This window comes from Lissotriton vulgaris, chromosome 9, assembly GCF_964263255.1.
Source record: "Lissotriton vulgaris chromosome 9, aLisVul1.2, whole genome shotgun sequence".
NCBI lineage: Eukaryota > Metazoa > Chordata > Amphibia > Caudata > Salamandridae > Lissotriton > Lissotriton vulgaris.
This window is the reverse complement of record NC_141697.1, coordinates 141,471,898-141,493,784: the sequence shown is the minus strand read 5'-3', so window position 1 is coordinate 141,493,784 and position 21,887 is coordinate 141,471,898. Positions and strand designations below refer to the sequence as shown.

General features: G+C 45.0%; 1 protein-coding gene across 1 annotated transcript in view; it reads right to left on the bottom strand.

The window, feature by feature from the left end:
* The window catches only part of EHD4 (EH domain containing 4), a 197,566-nt gene that overhangs the window by 66,946 nt on the left and 108,733 nt on the right, over positions 1-21,887 (bottom strand). The window contains exons 3-4 of the mRNA XM_086937222.1: positions 20,996-21,093; positions 12,303-12,715 (exon numbers count right to left, since the gene is read on the bottom strand). Coding sequence (XP_086793348.1) covers positions 12,303-12,715; positions 20,996-21,093 — 511 coding nt within the window. The remainder of the gene's footprint in view (positions 1-12,302; positions 12,716-20,995; positions 21,094-21,887) is intronic.

Below are 21,887 nucleotides of genomic sequence, written 5' to 3'. Positions count from 1 at the left end.
ATTTTGTGGAGATGCAGGCTCTATAGGGGCCGAAGTACCCGCAGAGTCCAACTTCTTTTTGAGTGGAATACGAAAATGTTCCAACACTGGCTCCGGGGTGATCTTCCTTTTAAGGAGAGAGAGTTTGCCTGTGTTGGCGTCGATGACAACCTCTCGACGCTCCTCGTCCGCGAGTGGCTGGAGCCGAGGCTTCGGCACTACCAATGACGCTTTAGGCGTCGACACCAGCTTCGAGGGCACCCCAGCCCCATGTCCTGGAGCGAAAGCCTTCGGCGTAGTCTTCGGCGGCAGCGTGAAGCGGATCGGCGTCTGCGCCTTTGCCGGTTTCTGTGGAGGCTTCGGCACCACATCCTTCGGTTCGGGAGCCAATGCGTCCTTCCGAATACGTTGAAGGGATTCCGTGACCTTTTTGGTTAAGGACGGGGAGGGCTGGCCTGGCCCGAGCGATTCCCCCGAGTCCGGAATAAGGTCGGCGATCAAAGGCACGGTCTTCGGAGCCGACACATCACCACCCTTGGCCTTGACGACCGGAATCGGCGCAGCCAGAGCTTTGGGGTCGTCTTGACGCTTCTTCGAGGCTTTTTTCGGGTCATCGACCTCGACCATCTTCGGCGCCGACGCGGCCGCGTCGGTCGTCTTCGCCTTCGACACCGGGGTCTTCGGGTCGGCCATCTTGGCTTGGCTCTTGATGTCGGCGGCCATTTTGGACCTTTTAGGCGCGGAGGCCTCAGGAGCCTTCTGTCCCACCAGTGCGACTTTCACTTTCGGTTTTGATACCGTTGGTGTGGACCCTGACGGCTTCACTTTCGGTTTCTTTACCGGGAGTGGCGCATCACCATTGTCCGTGGCCGGGCCCGGAGGCGGGGCCGTGGGACGAGTATGGAGGTCTTGGGTAAGGCCCGAAGGCGATCCCTCGACCTGGGCCGTATAATGGGGATTGACCCCTGAGTCAGTCTGAGGATGCTCCTCCTCTGAGCTATCCTCCACGGTGGCAATGGCCCCGTCGTCGTCCCCTACCTCTCCGACGACTTCCTCAAACTCCTCGTCCCCCGTGTCGTAGTTTTCATCCTCTGACGCCGGGCTGGAGTCCGAAACTTGTAAGACGGTGTCGTCATCAACGTCTTCCTCGAAGATGTTGTCTGGCGGGGGCGCTGATAACTGGGCCTGGAGTCTAGCGGCCCGACGAAGCTTGAGAGTCTTTTTACACCGGAACTTGGAGCAGGCCATACACCTGGCCTCATCGTGGTCCGGCGACAAACACTTGTTGCACACTGGGTGCACGTTGAGGTGTGAATACTTTGAGGTGCACACCGGGCACCTCTTAAACGGAGTTCGTTCCATGTTAAGTAGTCAGGAGCGTCGTGTAGGCCCTTCCGCGTCGACAGCACGCGGAAGGGCAGCAAGTGTTCGGAGCTGAGGAATAAACAAACCCGAACGATGGACAATACCGACGCTAATCCTAAAGACCTTTTGGTCTCAAGTAAGGAAAGTTAAACAACTATCGATTCCGACAGAGGGAACCGAAACACATCCGAACCCAATGGCGGAAAAAAACAATCTGGGGATGGAGGCGATGCCCATGCGCACTGTAGTCCAGGGGAGGAGCCACCTATCTCGTGATACTTCGAAGACTTTTCCAGGACAACAATGTGCAATCATCCGGACCCAACACTAGGCGGCGATCTATGCACAGATATGAATTCAGCAGTCCACATGCCTCAAACCTTTAGTTACCCAGTATTGGTAACTTTCATAGATTCCCATGCTTTTGTATCATTCCCCGTCGTCTGAATGGGAGTCTCGGTAACAAAAAATAACATAGCAGTAGGTACAAAAGAGAAAGAAAAAGGCCTAGGCCTCATTCCCTTTTGTAGCATATTCACCTCTTTGTGTAAAAGAGACCAAACTAGGCATCAGCCAATCAGAAAAGCCTCATCCCTTAGAACCCTCCTGAAGGAACCTCAGAGCCTCAGATTTTTGTAGCCGGGTGGTTGCATGGGAATCTATGAAAGTTGATGGAATGTACTAGCCACAGCATTGATTTATGTGGTGTGTAATTGTTACATCTAGTGGCTTCTTCCTGTCTGTGTCTGTATATATGTATGTGTTGGTATATATATATATATATATATATATATATATATATATATAACCAGAGAGAGTTCCGTTTTGCTGGGGGCCACCGGTCCTGCAGGGCGGGCTCTAAACCAGGAACGGAGGTCCTGGGAAACTGCGGGTAGAACCACGAACAACAAAAGAGCCCCACAGTGACTGACGATTCAGCTGACCTTTATTCGTCATTTCATGTGCAACATTGCGCTCTTTACACCTAACGCGTTTCGACGTCACTTACGTCTTGTTCACAGGTGAGCGTAGTTGATTAAAAACCAAGTGGTGTTTGCCTGCCAATAACTTCAGGTCCCAGCATGCACCAACAATGTTCAGGGAACGTGCAAGTTGATTCTTATTGCTGCTTGATAGCGTTATTTTCAATCTTTTTGCCTTGTTATCCCAGGTTCGTGCTTCTGTTGGTTTGCTGCTTAGTGCCGGTTGTTGCCATGATTTGAAATCATTGCCGTTTCTGCACTGTTCCAAAGAGAGGAGCACCCTCTCTCATCACCCTTTCTCCGTCGTCCTTGCCAAATTGCTGCGGAGCGTCCATTTAAGCTGGCAAGTGGCGAGGAGCGGTCCATGCCCCCTCCATAAACATAACCAGAGAGAGTTCCGTTTTGCTGGGGGCCACCGGTCCTGCAGGGCGGGCTCTAAACCAGGAACGGAGATCCTGGGAAACTGCGGGTAGAACCACGAACAACAAAAGAGCCCCACAGTGACTGACGATTCAGCTGACCTTTAGTCGTCATTTCATGTATGTATGTACATTATTTTACATAAACCAAATTATCTCTCAGAGACACCGCTTCCAGATTTTGGAACACCGTCAAATGGTAGGGTCTCTCGGATTATTTACTTTCATTATTATATATTTTCTTCAAATATTTGCAGTAGTGTTTTAGTATTTGGTCTTTAAGAAAGCCACTGGATTACTTATCATCCTGGATTGGCTGAAACATGTCGACCTATTCAAACATCATTGGATAGTTACCATCTATTTTTACTATCCTAACACTATCTTTAATCTCGACATTATGATGACCGCTTAATAAATTGGTTCTTCTGGCATAAGTCAATTTTAGTTTTCACTTTTTCTCCTTTTTCAACACTGCAATTTATTTTTCAGCACCACCGCATCTCAATCTTTGGTTGTTGTACACCACTGGCGGATCCTTTCTTGGATGTCCCACGATAACAACTAGTGGGACTCCTGGATGAGATACCAGTTTTCTTTTACAAAAAATCCCAGATGATGATGCTCCGCCATTGGGTGGGCTGATGGTTTTTTTGTACACTGTGGTGCCACATACATAAGACACAGCCTATGCCACTCTCTGTTTTTTCTCAGCCACATACTGTTTGACCACTAGTGTCCCTTTTGTTCTTTAGCACATGTAGATTGGGGGATAGGACACTTAAGGGTCAGTAATCTCAAATCCCCTTGGGCTCTCCTTTAAAGTTTTTGTTTACTACTAATATATGAAAGTTACTAATACTGGGGAACTAAAGTTACAGGTAAGTAACTTGTTTTCTTGCCCCAGTATTGGAACTTTCATAGATTCCCATGATTTTGTATCAGAGAAGCAAGCAGTTAGCAATAAAAAACACATTTTGTGTCATAACATACCTTGCAACAGCCAACATGACAAAGATGCAAAGTGCGCAAAATAACGGAAGGTGGGATAGAAAGGAAATCTCACCAATTAGTGGAAGAGGTTACTCAGGACTGCTTGGCCCACTGCCGTATCTTCTTGTTGTAAGGATTCCAAGCAGTAATGCTTAGTAAAGGTGTGGACGCTGCTCCAGGTAGCAGCTCTGCAAATTTCCTTAATCTGCACACCTGCGAAGAGGGCTGTTGAAGAAGCCACTGATCTTGTGGAATGTGCTCGAACCCTGCCAGTCAGTGGTTTACCTGCTGCAGTATGGCAATGTAGAATGGCACTGGTAATCCATCTTGCAATCCCCTGCTTTGACAGAGGGAGACCCTTGCTCGGACCACCAAAAGCAACGAACAATTGGGAGGATTTCCAAAACCCATTGGTGCGATCCAAATAGAATTTTAAACATCGTTGTACATCCAGAGAATGTAGCGACCTCTCCGCTGGTGCAGCCGGGTGAGGAGAGAAAGCCTTAAGAATAACCAGCTTGTTCAAGTGGAAGTCCGAGGGTACTTTGGGTATGAACTTTGGGTTAGTTCTCAAGATAACCGTGTTCCTTTTGAATTGCAGAAAAGGCTCTTGGATTGTGAGAGCCTGCAATTCCCCAATACGTCTTGCTGATGTGAGGGCAAGAAGGAGAGCCAATTTCCATGAAAGGAACTTCATGACTGATCGATCAATTGGTTCAAATGGGCTTTTCAGGAGTTGAGTGAGGACTAGATTCAGGTGCCAAGTAGGAGGCGGAGGCCTCACTGGTAAATAGACCCAGAACAAGCCTTTTAGAAATTGCTTAACAATCCTGGAAGACCACAACGAAGGTCCAGACTCAGACCGTCTGTACCTTGAAATTGCCGCCAAATGAACTTTTATAGATGAATGGGCCAGCCCCGACTTAGCCAAGGACAAGAGATAAGGCAGAAGCTGATGAGGTTTTGAAGAAAAGGGGTCAATTCTCTATCTCGTGCACCAAATGCAAAATCTCTTCCATTTGAGGCTGTAAGTCTTGTTCGTGGAAGGAGCTCTCGCCTGGGAGAGGACTTCTTTAATTTTGTTTGAGATGGGGGAGATTCATAAATTCTCGCTGCTCAGGAGCCATGCTGTCGGGTGTAATGACTGTGGATCTGGATGCCAAATCTGTCCTTCGGACATTGTGAGAAGGTCTGGAATAGTCCTCAGGTGGAGCGGAGGAGCTAGCGACAACAGATGGAGCTCCGTGTACCAGAACTGTCTCAGCCAAGCAGGGGCCATCAAGATCATCCTGCATGGTTCCACTTTGATCTTCCTGATAAGCCTCGGGATCAGTGGGAGGGGGGGGAAAGGCGTAGACAAATGTCCTTGACCAGAGATTTATGTGGCGCCGACGATCTTGAGGAGACCAATGGCCACTGACATGCAGGTCTTGCATCAACGCTCCCCAACCATCCAACAACGCATCTGTTGTCACTACTTGAGGAGACGGATCGCTTACGAAGGATAGACCTTGGGACAAGTTTCTCTGGTCTGTCCATTTTCATTGTCGGAGTGACGGTCACCTTGTCGTCGAATGATCCGTGAATCTGTGTCCTTTGGATGTCCAGTTGCTCCTGAAGAGGACGCATTTGCAGTCTGCAGTGAGGAATCAGAAGTATGCATGACGAAATTACCCACAGCAGAGATTTGTAGAGGCGTCCTGAAAGACATCTTCTTTTCCATAAGTCCAGAGCCATGGTCTGCAGTTTTTCTCCCCTTTCTAGGGTTGGAAAAGCTTTTGAGAGTTTTCAGTTCAGGATGGCTCCCAGGAAACGTGCCTTCCTGGATGGGATCAGATATGATTTGTCTTTGTTTAAAGTGAGTCCTAGATTTTGACACAGGTTTGTACATGCCTGAACCGCGTCCCGCGCAGCTCCCCTGGACGGGGCCTTTAGCAACCAGTCGTCCAGGTAAGGGAATAATTGAAAATGATTCCTTCGCAGGAATGCAGCTGCTGGCGCCAGCACCTTCGTTTAGATCCTCGGGGCTGAGCGAAGACCAAAGGGTAAAACCTTGAATTGAAAATGGCTCTTGGCTACTGTAAATCATAGAAACCTTCTGTGCGCTGGGTGATTCGGTACATGAAAGTACACATCCTCGAGATCGAGCATAGCCATGAAATACCCCAGATTGATCAGCAGCAGGATGTCTTGAAGAGAGACCATCCGGAAAGACAGGGAGATGAGATAGGTGTTGAGCTCCCTGAGATCTAAAATAGGGCGCCATTTTTCTAGCGTCTTCCTTACCAGGAAGAACCTGGAATAGAATCCCTGTCCTTCTTGGTCGGAGGGGACCGGCTCTATTGACCCCTTCAGGAGCATTTGATGAACTTCGAGCCACAGAAGACGCAGGTGTTTTGATGGAATGGCTGCAGGGGGCTTGGGTGATGGGATTTGAGCGAATTCTAAGGTATGGCCCTTTCGAATGATGTTGAGCACCCAATGGTCCGATGTAATCTTGGACCAATTCTGAAGGTATTGGGATACCCTGCCTCCCACTGATTACTTCTTGGAGGAGGGTACAGTAGGAAGAGCCAGCGGCCGCTATTGTCGCTTGGACGTATCACGTCCCTGGCGAGCTTGCTTTCCTCTGTTGGGCCTGGAGTAATTGGAGGATTGGCCCTGCCTTTGCTGATAAGACTGGCAGTATTGTTGCGAACCTGAACCGTAGGAGGAGTATCTGTTGTTGGCAAGATCCTCTGTAGTTTGTACTTTTGCCTCTGGACCCTTTAAAAGGATTCTAGCGGTACTGAAGCGTACCCAAAGATCTGGCGGTCTCAGTGTCCTTTATGATGTCTTGGAGTGTCGTCAATCAATTTCCCGAATAGTGCTTCTCCATCAAAAGGAAGATCCAGGATCTTATTTTGGATCTCTGGTCGAAACCAGGTCGCCTTCAGCCACCCCAGGCGACGAAGGACCGCAGCTCCAGCCAGAGAACGAGACACCGTCGTGGCAATGTCCATGGCATAGTCAATGACCTCCATTGATGTAGCCTCCCCTTTCTGTAAGACCTTTTTTGCTTCTACTTTTGATTCTGGAGGAAGCTGATCCAGGAACGGTGCGACATCACACCATAGTTGCCGGTCGTATCTGCTCAATATTGCTAGGGCATTAGCTGCCCGCACCATAAGACTCGCCATTGAATGCCATCCCGGCATTGTCCAATCTCATTCCTTCCTTGTCTGGAGGAGTTGTTAAAGGAGCAAAGGGGTTGCAGGATTTTCTCTGCCCCGCTTGAGAAATTACAGAGTCCGGTTTTGGGTGGCCCGTCAAGGCAGCTGGACCATCGTCAGGCGCTTCGTACTTTTTATCTAGACGCGGTAGTACAGGGACCACCGTAGCTGGATTTTTCATTGCCTTAAGGCCTTCATCCCACAGATGCTGCACTATTGGTATGGACCTTGTCGTCTTCCTATAAGGTTCCTTGAAATCATACAAGAAACATTCAGAGGCCACCACAGGCATTGGCAACTTGAATCTGCCAGTCGCTCTTTCCATCAGCTGATGGAATCCTCCAACATCCACTGGCAGGGAATCCATCGGATCCGGACATGGAGACGGAGGGTCCGGAATGATGTACTCCTCCCATTCAGAAACTTGATCAGCTCCATCGTCTGTATTATGATCCTCATCCAAGGAATAATCATGGGAGTCTGCTGGTCTGGAAGGCTCTTGTGGAATTGGTGCCTGTGGCTGAGGGGACACCTGAGCTGGTATTTTAGCCGTTGAGGTAGGCGCCAGGACAGGCATGGCTTGCACAATTGGAGCCGGAGCAGGCTTTGCAGCTTTGGATTTGTAATCCCGCAGCATCCTGTGCAGGTCCTGCAGGAAAGAAGATGGAACCAAAACTATGTCTTGACCTGAATATTGTTGTGGTGGGGCAGAATAATAATGATAATCACCTTATTGGTCATACCCTCCTTCCGAATCCGTCTCCTGGCACTTGACCAGAAGTTGAGAAGGACTGTCAGCGTAGTCATATGAGTCCTGATCATCCTCTTCTGACTCATCCTCATCAAACAGCACAGCTGGTGGCAAGGGAGTACCCTCCTGGGAGATGTCATGTCCGGTGTAATTCTGGTCATTGAAATAGTGATTCTCTTCTCCGATGCCAAAATCATCAGAACTGAAAATGCAGCCGTCGTCAGCTCCGTCAACGGAATATGCATCGTCGACACAGGAACACTCTGCGACAGGATAGGCGTCGTCGCTGCCGTTGACGGCGAGACTGTCGACATCCCCGCCGTCATCGTTGTCAATGTTGTCGTCGAGGCCCTGTCGTCGTCGACGAACTCATCATCGTCGACCTCGTCGTCGACGCCGCTGTCGTCGTTATCTTAGTCGACGATGCCGTCGTTGGCGACTCCCTCGTCGACGCTGTTGTAGCTGTCGTCGACGATTTCATCCTAGTCGACGATCCCGTCGTCGTCTATTGTCCGGTCGACGAGCCCGTCGACGGAACCAGTTTCAGTTTAGGCTTCTTTTTTCATCGTCGAAGACTTGGAACTTCTGTCAGACTTTCCAGAAGATGGGGAAGAGGGTTTCTTGAAGGCTGGATCAGTCTTCAAACCCTTAGAAGGCGTAGATGGTCCTACCTTCTCCTTTTCACCATGGTGAGGAGATTCGCCTGGACCCAGGCTCTCACTCTCTGGGGGTCTTTTTTAAGGCCTTAGAAAGATGCTCCACAGAAGGAGAAGGGGAACCCCTACCCATTTTGACTGACCTACTTGTTGAAGACGCAGATGCAGAGTCCTCACTGTCACTGGAGACAGTATCCTTCCTGGACTTCAACTTCTGGAGCCATGTCAGGAGACTACCCTCACGCTCCCGGAGGATCTTGTTGAAAAGGTGTGGCAGATCTTACAGTCCGCAGCCTTGTGATCAGGATAGAGGCAATAGATGCAGTCTTTATGCTTATCCTCAATGAATAGTCTTTTCTTGCCACAGGTGGAACGTGGATTGAAAAGGGCCGCCTTCTTTTCCTTGTCAGACATCCTGGAAGGATCAGCTAACAATCTGAAGAAAACCTGAAGAAAAAACCTGAAGAAAAACTTCTGAAGAGTAGATGTTGAGCAGAGCTCAAAGGAGACTCCCTAGCACAATGTGCGGTAGAAAATCTGAGGCTCGGAGGTTCCTTCAGGAGGGCTCTAAGGGGTGAGGCTCTTCTGATTTGCTGATGCCTAGTTTGGTCTCTTTTACACAAAGAGGTGGTTATGCTACAAAAGGGAATGAGGCCTAGGCTTTTATCTTTCTTTTTTGTACCTACTGCTATGTTATTTTTTGTTACCGAGACTTCCATTTCGACGACGGGGAATGATATAAAAGCATGGGAATCTATGAAAGTTCCAATACTGGGGCAAACAAAGATTCTCCATCGTAAGGCATGTCCAATATTTTCGTCTGTACTTCTTGACGAAAATAGGTGTCTTTCAACCAGGCCTGTCGCCTGAGGACTGCTGCACCAGCCAAAAGGCAGAAACCAGTGGAAGACCCATCCACAGCACATTCAACTTCGGAAAAATTCTTCTCTCCTTTATGAAGAATTTTTGGTACCTCGGCTTTAGAAGATTCTGGTCTTAGATCTACAAGTGATGATATATCTGACCACATTTGTCAGTCGTAGCAACCAAGGCTAGCCAGAGAATTGGCCGCACGAACTGTAGTTGAAGCCATAGTGGAAAATTTCTTGCCAATAGCATCAAGGCGTCTACCTTCTCGGTCAGGCGGTGCACATAGTGGAGATGAAAGATTCCTAGCTCGACGTTGTGCTCCCTGCGTAATAACAGAATCAGGCTTTGTTTGAGAAATGAGACAAACGGGTGAATTTGTAGGGGCCTTGTACTTCTTATTCAGCCTCGGTAGAATTGCTAGAATTTAATTGGGGCTTTGCATGATCTTGAGACCTTCTTGCCAGATAAAATCAATGATGGGGAATAGAACAAACTTGTTTCTGAGGCTGAAACAATCTTCTTCTCTTGTTGTCATAGGAAGTTGGAATCTTTATGCAGCTCTTTCCATGAGTAAATGAAAACCACCTATGTCCACTGGTGGAGAATCCGTTGGAGCTGGAGTGGGAGATGGTATTTGAATCTGGTAGTTGTCCCACTCAGAAAGAAGGGATCTGTCATCCAGCTCACCCTCTTCTCTGTCATCGTTATCATCGTCATTGTCCTCCTCTATGACCTGATGAGCATCCTGTTGTTGATTCTTGGCCGTCGATGTAGAAGGTGTTGCAACTGATTCTTTATTAAGAGGAGGTTGAATAGGCGCTTGATGTGCTGGAGAGGCCTGTATTGAACTCGGAAAACGGCGGTAATAATCATCCAGCATGAATTGGAGATTATAAATAAGAGTTCAAGGCATCTGTGGCATAGAAAAATCCTCTTCTTCTAGGACCTCATTCTCAGAGTCCTGACATTTTATAAGTAGCGAGCAGCCCGGAATCTTTCATCATCCTCAGATTCCTCATCATCAGAAGAAAATAACTCAGATGGAGGTTGAGAAGGAGTTTGAAATGGAATTAGGGTATCCAAAGAGGAATGTCGCAGTTGAAGTAAAAAGCTTGAAGATTTCAATGGTACCAGATCCCTGGAAGCTGCTATTAAAGTCACTGTCGATAAAGCCGCCGTCGACGACGAAGTACGCGTCGACGAAATCTTCTTCTTCTGCTTGCTTGACACCGTTGACGAGGTCAAAGGCACCCTAGACAAAATAGGCTTCACCTTAATGGATACGAACGTTGACGGTGAAGATGCAGACGACAGGATCATAGCCAGCTTCATAGAGCTTGATGTTGAAGTCATTGACGTAGACGTGACAACGGCAGCTCTCGTTGACGGGGGAAGCGACGACGAGCTCGTCGACGAGATAGGCAGTTTCTGAGGTATAAACTGCCTAGATGGAGTCTTTGACACCTGAAAGTCAGATCTCGGGGACGTAGAGGGTGCAGAAAGACCCTGAGGGGCAGAAATCAACCCTTTTGAAGGTTGGATAGGGGGCTTATCCACATGATGTTTCTTCACCACTTTAGGTTTTGGAGAAACCTTTTGATATTCACTAGTTCTCTTCGATGATGAAGAAGCCTTGACTGATGACACACTCTCCACATCTGAGAAAGGGTTCTCTGAAGTCTTCAACTTCTGTAGCCACAGAAGGAGATGCCCTTCTCTGTCCTTCGGCGTCTTCTGAGAGAAGGTTCTACATATTTTACAGTCCTTTACCTGGTGTTCAGGATATAGGGAATATATACACTTTTATGAGGGTCTTCAGAATGAAGTCTCTATTTTCCGCAGGCTCCACAAGGTCTGAAGAGAGACTTCTTGGTGGTAGACATCCTTAAAGTTGACTTCTGAGTAGAAATGAGAAAAAAATTGAGCAGAGCTCAGGGAGACTCCCTTCACACGACGTGCAGTAGAAAATCTGAGGGCCTGGGCCTCTGAGGAGAACATTCTAAGAGGGTGCTGACGCCTGATTAGCTGGAATTTGGACCAAAACATGACCATGATATATCGTAGAAGTGATATGTTGTCTATCTATGGAAAACTCTATGGTTTTTCTTTCTTTTATGCATATAAACTTGTGTAATTGCTACATTGCTATGTTATGTACCGTGGGACACCCACTTCGACGACGGGGAATACTGAAGCATGTGAATCTATGAAAGACACCCCAATACTGGAGAATTTAGAATCTCTCTCCTGTTTTGAGCTCTTGCTCTCTGGAGAGGGTTTAAGGTGTTTCCGTCCGTTTCCGGAGATCTTGGACTCTTGTGAGGCTTGGACGAAACATCACTGTCCTCTTCAGACGATTTCTGCTGCTTAGTGGACTATAGCCATAAAAGCAGCCTCCCCTCTCTATAGTTTTTGAAGAGAAAGTGTGATAAATTTTGCATTGCTTTACCTCATGGGCTGGGTGGAGGCAATAAATGCGGACCTTTGTGAGGATCATCACCATGGACCCTTTTCCTGCCACAGATCTTATAGGAATGGAAGAGTTCTTTCTTATCAGACATGATGAAAAACTTTTTCGGAAAATCTCCTAGCAGGTAGAAGAAAACTGAGTAGAACTCAGGGAGACTCCCTTCACACACGGCTTGCGCTGAAAATGTGAGGGAAACTGCCTCTGATGGGAAGGTTCTAGAGAGTGCTAGCAGCTGCTTGGCTGCATGCAACATTCGCCCTTTTTATAAAAAGTACATAGATGGGCTATACAGAACATGGCTCATTATAGCCTATGGCATTATTTAAATACTACTCAATTATGGAACAGTGGGACTCCATCTCGACGACGGGGAATGATTCAGGAAAGAGAATCTATGAAAGATACCCCAATACTGGATAACACGCACTCCTTGGGTTGGCATTCCCCGTCGCCTTACCTACTGCGTTGCCTGTCTTGTTAACAACTAGGCTAATTTTATGGTAGATTACATCTTGATTAAAACTTATATTTACACAATTGAATTACATTTACACAACTGCACTGGGAAGTTCCCATACATTTTATGTAACAAACAAGTCTTTACCTTTGCAAGCCTTGCTCTCTTTATTAAGTCATTCAGTTTCCGTAAGGCAGCATTTCTTGGCAGTCCCTGGATATCACGGAAAAGGTCCTGTGCTTCCATTTCAAAAAGCTTCCGATTCTCAGTGATCTGGAGCGGTTTAGACCAGAATGAACCAATGTAGACCCGCACCACCTCCGGTGTATTGATCACCTTACCAAGGGACCACATGAGAGCACCATATACTCTCATCAATTGCTGAGTGTCCACCTGGTCAGCCTTATTCAGCACAACTCTGATTTTGTCATCTTGACCACGGAATGCTCTGATGGCTTCTGAAAACTCATCAGAGATATCCAATTTATGTGCATCAAAGAGAAGGATGATCCGATCGACCCTCTCAGCAAACCACTGCAACACTTGACAGAAATCATAGCCTAGTAAGAAGAAAAACAAAGAAATACATGGTAGAAAAAAACTTTGATTAATTTTTACACAAATACAAACATAAACAATTCATTGATAGCAGTCATCAGCTCCATTTAGAGTTACACAATATAACCACTTCATCAAAGCTTTTAGAGAATTTACCTGTACACAATTGGGATAAAAAAAATTACCATTAAGTCAGTCGATATTAGACCACACAATATTTTTCATGCTAGTTCTAGCTTAGGTGATTACTGCAAGACCTTTAGATATTCTCAAACTTACTAGACTGGTCTCAGGAACTAAAAGAAATAACCACATTTCTCCAACCTTGAAAGCTCTGAACTGGCTGCCCTACGAGGTAAGACTACACCTAAAGATAGCCTGCATGACACATAAAGCCCTGCACAGCAATACCCCCCAGTTACGTTGCACTAAAACTAGAGAGATCGGGAGGATGCAGACAATTGCCAAGTGCGAGGTACTGAAACCACAATCCTTCCATAAAAAGAGAACTAGTTGCAGAGCTTTTCAGGGATCGCACCAAAGATTTGGAAATCCCAACCTCCAGTAGTACGTGGAATCTATTTTTTTACCTCGTTCAAAAAAAGAAGTAAAAAGGCTTCTAATGAACAAATTCACATCCTAAGACTTTAATTCTATGTGGACTAATAGTCATCTATGCTATCCATATATTACGTTCTACCTCTTTTGTATTGAATGGTGAATACTGAATGTATGTAAACTACCTCAACCTCCTACTGTTTAATAACTATATATTGTGAAGTGCACAGATTCCCTCTTGGATCATTCTTTGTTGACTACTACTCACCTATGCTATCCATATACCATCTCCCCCTTTTATACTGAATGGCGAATACCAAATGTTTATATCCTACATCAACCATCTAATGTTTAATAACTGTATATTGTAAAGCGCTCTGATACTCTTGTGGGTCATGTTGGCGCTATATAAAACTTTATAAATAAATAATAATACTAGGACCACCCTACTTTTTCTATGGTAGTCATTCTACCTGTTTACACCAGTCACGATTCCTAGACCACATTTCTAATGTGTGGGAGATTTAACTGCCCCACTTCTGAACTGTCTCTCTTCAGGACATCGCAAGTGAGACATCTATGAGCAACTTGCAGTATCTTGTGATTTCCCCATCAACCCAGATACACAACTTTACCAGCATTTCCATGCCGGTTAAGCCTATAAAACAAGTGTCGTGTGAGCATGGGTGAGGACCTTGATGGTGATCCTCTTGTTGATGTGGAGCCAGTGCAGGTCTCTCAGGTGGGGTGTGATGTGGCTGTGGTGAGGGATCTCGAGGATCAGGCATGCAGAGGCGTTCTGTATGCGTTGCAGTGGTTTCAGCAGTTTGGCCGGGGCTCTCGTGTAGAGGATGTTTCCTTAGTCCAGCCTGCTGCTGACGAGGGCCTGGGTGACCGTTTTTCTTGTGTTGGTGGGTATCCACCTGTAGATCTTACGGAGCATGCGGAGGGTGTTGAAACAGGAGGACGAGATGGCGTTGACTTGCTTGGTCATGGAGAGTGTTGAGTCGACGATGAATCCCAGGTTGCATGCCTGGTCGGTGGGTGTCGGTGCGGTTCCCAGGGCAGTCGGCCACCAGGAGTCGTCCCAGGCTGGAGCACAGGATGAGGACCTCCGTCTTGTCTGAGTTCAGCTTTAGATGGCTGTTCTTCATCCATTCGGCGATGGCTTTCATTTCTTCTTGGAGGTTGGTTTTGGCGGTAAGGGGGTCCTTGGTGAGGGAGAGGATCAGCAGTGTAGTCGGCGTATGAGATGATGTTGAGGTCATGTAGTCTGGCGACGTGGGCGAGTGGGGCCATGTAGATGTTGAACAATGTCGGGCTGAGGGATGATCCTTGGGGTACGGCGCAGATGATCTTGGAGGCTTCGGATCGGAAGGGGGGGAGGCAGACGCTCTGTGTTCTGCCAGGGAGGAAGGAGGTGGTCCAGTCCAGTGCTTTGCCTCAAACTCCTGAGTCGTGGAGGCGAGTGCATAGGGTGCGGTGGCAGACAGTATCGAAGGCGGCTGACAGGTCCAGAAGGATGAGGACTGCGGTCTCGACGTTGTCCAGCAGGACCCGGATGTCATCAGTGGCGGCGATGAGGGCAGTTTCTGTACTGTGTTAGATGCGCGGACTTGGACAGGTCAAGGATGTTGTTCTCCTTGAGGTATCGGGTCAGATGTATGTTAACGTTTTTTTCGATGACCTTCGCCGGGAACGGAAGCAGGGAGATGGGCGAGAAGTTCTTGAGGTCCCTCGGGTCTGCCTTGGGTTTCTAGAGCAAGGCGTTGATCTTGGCGTGCTTCCAGCTTCCAACCCCTTTAGGACTCTTCGGGTTCGCCAGTCCAACCCACAGCTCAACCCCCTTGGTAGCTGTGGCACTGAGCAGCAAGGCTTACCCAGAGTAACAAGTGTTAAGCATTTAAAACAGCACCAAAACAACGAGGAGGAAATCGACGTAACACTCAAGAAATCAGGCACCAATTTATAAAAATAGACTGTATTTTATAGGCATTTAGACACTATAACAAAAAAGATGCACCGGAGGGTTCTCGTGATAAAGATTTTACAAGCAATATTAATCAAAGCAATTTTACTAATCCGCGAACAAGCCTTGGCAAAGTCAATGAACTTGACACTTTTTCAAGGAACACGTAGGTGAGTGTCAATGCAGTCGGTTAGTAGTACATGTGGCGATAAACTCTGGTAGGGAGCTAATCAGGGGTATCAGCAAGGTACTCAAGAACACTTACATTATACAGAAGAAGAAGTGCTCCAGCAGCTCTAGATACTTAATTTGCACTGCAATGGATTGCTATGGAGTGGTACTGATGCAAGGGATGAAGGATGCTGAAGATGCTCTATAGATGTTGTGGATGCGACAAGGTCAACAGGAGTCTTCCTGCAGAGATTTGTCGGTCCACAAAAATGGTGAGGGGGTCCTAGCTGCAGGGTCAATGCCCCATAAAGTCCATTCTGGTCTGGCCAAAGTCCAGTCACCACTGGACTACCAGTCACAATCACAGGCTAATAAATTTCCTGACCCATAACTAGTCTTCTGAAGGTCCTGGTAACTCTCCGACAGCACTCGCAGTCTCAGCAGACTGGTGCAATTCTGTGTGTCGGGTCTTGGTTCTCTGTGCTGCACGACGGAGGTGGTAGCGGTTTGAAGAATTTGGGCTACAGGCATCTTTGGCAGCGTGTCCCTGTGCTGCGAACAGGAGAGTTAGCCGGCCTTGGCTTGAATGAGCACTGGAGACAGTTTCTTATTGAGCAGGACCACCAGGTGCAGCAAATGCAGTCTTTGTCAGTGCAGCCTCTCTTTGATGATCCCTTGGTGCTCATTTGGTCCATCTTCCAAGTTGGTCGAGATCTGAGGTCTGGGCATCAGGGGTGCCCTCTTTATGCTTGTAAAGTACCCTTGCGGCAGGATGCAGTTGGTAGCCAATGGGCTACCCGGTTCCCTCCCACCTGGGTGACCATTTCCTGGAGAATGTGGCATCTGGCTATCCCAGGAGGCCCCATTCTGCTCAATCCCAAGTTGGCAAGTCTGTGCTCTCCATTTTCAGACCTTCCTTCCCCACCCCAGGAGTGTGGCTACCTCAGGGTTACATGCCCAGGGAAAGCCGGTTTGGCAACCAGATTTCCCTCTCTGTTCCTCGTACCAGATTATCTACCTCAACATTGGTGCAGCACTCCAGCCTGGTGTTAAACATCTGCTCTTCAAAGGCAGCTTCACCTTTGAAGTCTGCCTTTTGGGGCTAACACCCAAGTTGCTTCCTGCAGGAGGGAAGTGACACACCCCTAGCCTGCAATCCCTCACAGTTCTCCTTTCAGAGAGTTGTTGGTATGTCTCTCCAGGGAGGCAAAAAGCTATCGCGTGGAACATGCTCCATGTGTGCTTGGGAAGACACAGAAGTTTTCAAGGCAACAAAGTGGCGATTTTGCTAAAGCTGCACACTGCACTACATTGGCAGATAGCTCGATTTGGATTCATAAAGAGTGTGTTTTGTGATTTGATGTAAATCCGTTCAGTAGTTTTTGAATAATAAATGTTGAAAAACGCTATATATTTCACTCCGCTGAGGGTCTGTGGGCATGCAGATCTCAGATTGGATGTCCTCACATCAACAAGGAGTCCTTAAAAAACAGTTTAAAAGAAGACATAAGGGTGAGGGGTAGGGATACCTAATATTTCCTTTGAAAATGGAGTCTATTACGGCCCGGGGAAGGGTCCCGAGGGGCTCTGCCTACCCTTTTCTAAGGAATTCAGCCTCAGGGGATGAGGTCCCTGGGGCTATTAAAGGCTCTAGTAGAGGAGCCAACTCCGTGTGCGGCATGGATGCAGGGTGCAGATCACTGCACATGGCCAAAAGCTGTGGGGAGTTAGCTTTACGTATGGTAAAAAAAAATGTTTATGTTAAAAAAAAACTAGAAATTCACTCAAAAAGTTAAGGTTAAAGTAAAATTAAAGGTGAGAATGTAACATTTTAAACAAATAAACAAAAGACATTTATCTCAAATAACTGTAACTTGTGCCCTAAGGTAAACTATAACTTGCAACATTGCTAATTACCCCATATACATCTTCTATGACATCTTTCATAATATCACTGCAACATTTGAAATAAAATCATTGATGAAAAGATTGTTCATGGTGGAAGCACACGTTAACTAGAACAGGTGAACTTCAGTGTTTTTTTAAAGTTTAAAACCATATATATATATATATATATATATATATATATATACACTGAAAAAACCATAGGTTATAGACCATATATAGTTAGGAATTCGCATTTACAAAACCTTATTTTACTCACACAAAACCATTGAAATTCCATATATAGTTAGTGCACTAACTATATATCGCGCACCCGCAATCCACTGCTGATGATGTCACATATTACATCATTCATGACATGGTCAGTGACATCACTGATGACATCACTGATGACATCTCAAATGACATCACTGATGACATCACTGATGACATCTCATTTGACATTACTGATCACATCACTGATGATATCATTCATGTGATAATACGATGAACCTCTTCAGACTCTAATATAACCTTAGATACAATCAGTGTAAACAGACACTCACAGACTGTCACTCATCCATGGAGTTACTCACACACCTAGTCAGTCATGCAAAGAATCAATCACACCTCCATTTCCTCAACTATACAGTTATACAAACTTTACTTATTCAAACATATACTAACACATATTTACTCTCTTATACAATCCATGATACAAGTTCACAATGATCCATACAGCCACTCACACATTCACTGGCTCTTATGCACAGTTATTTATATATGTCAACTCTCACATGTACTGTGTTTTACATATGTACTTACTTTGACATGTAGCACTGAGATATCCATTCACTCACCAATACACTCATGCACACAGTCAACCGCCCATACAGCTGTTTCCACATGCACTTTTGAAACCATACATCTAGTGAATCAACTGCTCACACATCTATGCACAGAGTCATACACCTCCCAGCCACCCACACACACACTCAGTCTCCCATACAAATACTTGGGCAACCAATCAATAACCCATATAGTTACTCATATAGCTACTTATCAACACATGCAACAGTTTACAGAACAACAGACATAATGATGCACAAATTAAGACAGTTTAGTCACTAACCCATGCACTCAGTGAGACACATTTAATCACTCACTCATACAGTCAGTCATGCACCTACTAAATCCTTCATCCAGACACTTATACATCCACTCATTCTTCAATATGTAAGACATATTTTAACTTTACAGAAACATACAGTCACTGGATGTTGTCATCAGTGATGTCAGTGATGTCATTTGAGATGTCATCAGTGATGTCATCAGTGATGTCACTGACCATGTCATGAATGATGTAATATGTGACATCATCAGCAGTGGATTGCGGGTGCGCAATATATAGTTAGTGCAACTAACTATATATGGAATTTCAATGGTTTTGTGTGAGTAAAATAAGGTTTTGTAAATGCGAATTCCTAACTATATATGGTCTATAACCTATGGTTTTTTCAGTGAATTTTCAAGGTTTTGTAAACGCTAATTTTTTAAGAGTTACCACTTTATTCCAATCAAGATGGCTTCAGGTGTGCCATACCTTTGTAATAAGTAGGACTGTTAGCGCTCTAGTTGTTCTTTAGTCTCTGGTGGCCATTTTGGGAGACTGCATGTCAGAATTTTTTAATGAAATAGAAGAGGATTTGAAAAGTCACTCAAAATGTGCCCTCATTTTTCTTTCTGCAGCACTAATAATACCTTCTATTGCATAATATACCCCCTCATTTTGTTCCTTTTTAAATTAAATGTTTTAAGAGTTACCACTTTATTCCCATCACGATGGCTCCAGGTGTGCTATACCTTTGTAATAAGTAGGACTGTTAGTGCTCTAGTTGTTCTTTAGAATACTCTGGGACATTATGTCATTGGGCTATACTTGGGCTACATCTGGGTGATATTTGGGCTACATTTGGGCTCTTTTGTCTCTGGTGGCCATTTTGGGAGACTGCATGTCAGAATGTTTTAATGAAATAGAAAAGGATTTGAGAAGTCACTCAAAATGTGCCCTAATTTTTCATTCTGCAGCACTAATCATACTTTCTATGGCAAAATATACCCCCTCATGTTGTTTCTTTTTAAATTAAATGTTTTAAGAGTTACCACTTTATTCTAATCAAGATGGCTTCAGGTGTGCCATACCTTTGTAATAAGTAGGACTGTTAGCGCTCTAGTTGTTCTTTAGAACACTCTAGGAGGCTGCAGTAGAACACAAAGGAATCAACTGACAGTCTCTGTCCTTGTTGGATGTACATGTTTTACTGAGAGTCAGACTTTATTTTCACATGACTGAGAAAGATTATGTGAATTTACAGAAAATATGCTTTCAGTTTAGCTTATAGATCCCCTTCCAAACCACTGTGGGAAAATCATGAGATATTAGTTTTCTTTCAAACAATATTCATGATATCACAGCAGAAGGTTTTTTCACATGGTAAAATCACCTTAGAACCCACCACAATTCCTAAAACGAGTATGGTACCATCAACAAATGATTTATAATGTAACTAAAGTCCTAAAACCCTCTATTAACTACAATGCTTTTTAATGAGGTGCTATCATGTATATTGGTCCCAAGATGGCTGCCAACACTTCTTGGATGAAGTGCTGACAGCCAATCAGATCAGATGTGTGGTTAGGCTCCACCCAGATATATATCTTTTTTTGAACCTAAATTACTCAAAATCCACTGGAGCACATATATTGAGACCTAGCAAAGGCACATCGGGCTAACAGTCCCTACAATTTTGCCAAGTTTCGTGCAAATCCATTCAGCCGTTCGAGCTAAAAGTGAGGCCAACCGCCCTATGGAAATTAACATGGGAAAAACGCGTTTTGGGACCCCCCTTTTTTCTCGGCCCCCCCTTGATGAAACCCCCCTAAATTGTCAGGGGCTGCTCAGAAACAAAATGTTCCATTTTCCTGAAAATTTCAGCCAATTCCGTCCACAAACGCCAAAGTTATTAGACATAGAATTTTCAAAAATCCCATAGAGAAAAAATCCTAACTATATATACCTACTGGCGATCGCCAGTAGGTAATATATATATATATATATATATATATATATATATATATATATATATATATATATATATATATATATATATATATATATATATATATATATATATATATATATATATATATATATATATATATATATATATATATATCCACCAACTGTATGGCTGCATTAAATAATGCAACATGAGATTAACTACTTAACAGACCTACAAGAGCGTTAGACCATAAATATTGTGTATTTGCCCATCAGTACATTAATTGTGTTCTCAAATATCAACAATTCTGTTGAAGAACACACATAAGGGGAACCAATATTTAAACATATTTTTTGCAATCACAGTAGTCAACCATCACATACTGCATAAAAGCAGCTTTCACTGCTCACAGAATTCATAAGTATCAATCACTTTTGAAACTGTAAATGCGATCCATTACTTTAAAATGTAAATGATCCCTCAGAACAAATAAAATTACTTTTTATAGGTAACTAAAACCTAAGTATCTTAAGACTTCCAGTCATGTTAGGGTACACGTAAGCAGAGAGAAAAATCAGACAGCCATTTAAATTATAAACTGAATTTCCTTAAGAATCTAAGTTATATTTCAAACTCACCTCTGCTGATACGTTGTTTCTCTCCAGAGAGAATACCAGGAGAATCGATGATGCTGATGCTTTTTAAGACTTGATTTGGCAACTGAGAGCACATAAACCTGCAAGAACAATGCAATGTCACAAGACTATTTGCTAAGAATACATTAGAGATCACAGAAAGAAAACAAGTTACTTACCTGTAACTGTAGTTCTCCTGTATTGGAAGCTTTCATAGATTCTCATGCCTGAATCATTCCCCGCCGTCGAGACGGGAGTCTCCGGTATATAAAAAAGCAATGCTTAGCAGTATAGCAAAATGAAAAGAGGCCTAGGCCCATTTCCCTTTTGCAACCCATAGCCTTTGTTATGTAAAAAAGGCCCAAACTTTTCCCTGAACCAATCAGAGCTCCTTACCCTCTAGAACACTCCTGAGAGAACCTTCTGCCCTCAGATTTTTTGAGCACTTGTGCATATAATACACCTTTTGTGCTAAATCCGAGGTGAGCTCAGGGGAGGAGAGTGGGTGCATGTGAATCTATGAAAGCTTCCAATACTGGAGAACTACAGTTACAGGTAAGTAACTTGTTTTCTTACTCAAGTATTGGAACTTTCATAGATTCACATGCCTGAATCAGAATAGCGAGCAGTGATATTACAAAGCACATTCCTCTGATACATTTCATAATCCTGTAATACAACTTTAAAATCAAGCATAATACAATACATCCATAAATATATAATGTGACTTTGTAAAACAAGAGAAATAAAGGATGGAGGGATGGAAAGAAGGCTCACCGTTACTGGTTGATATTCCGCAGTACCGCCTCTCCCACCGCCGCATCAGACTCTGCGGCTGCCTCCAAGCAGTAGTGCCTGGTGAAGGTGTGCACAGATGCCCAGGTCGCTGCTCTGC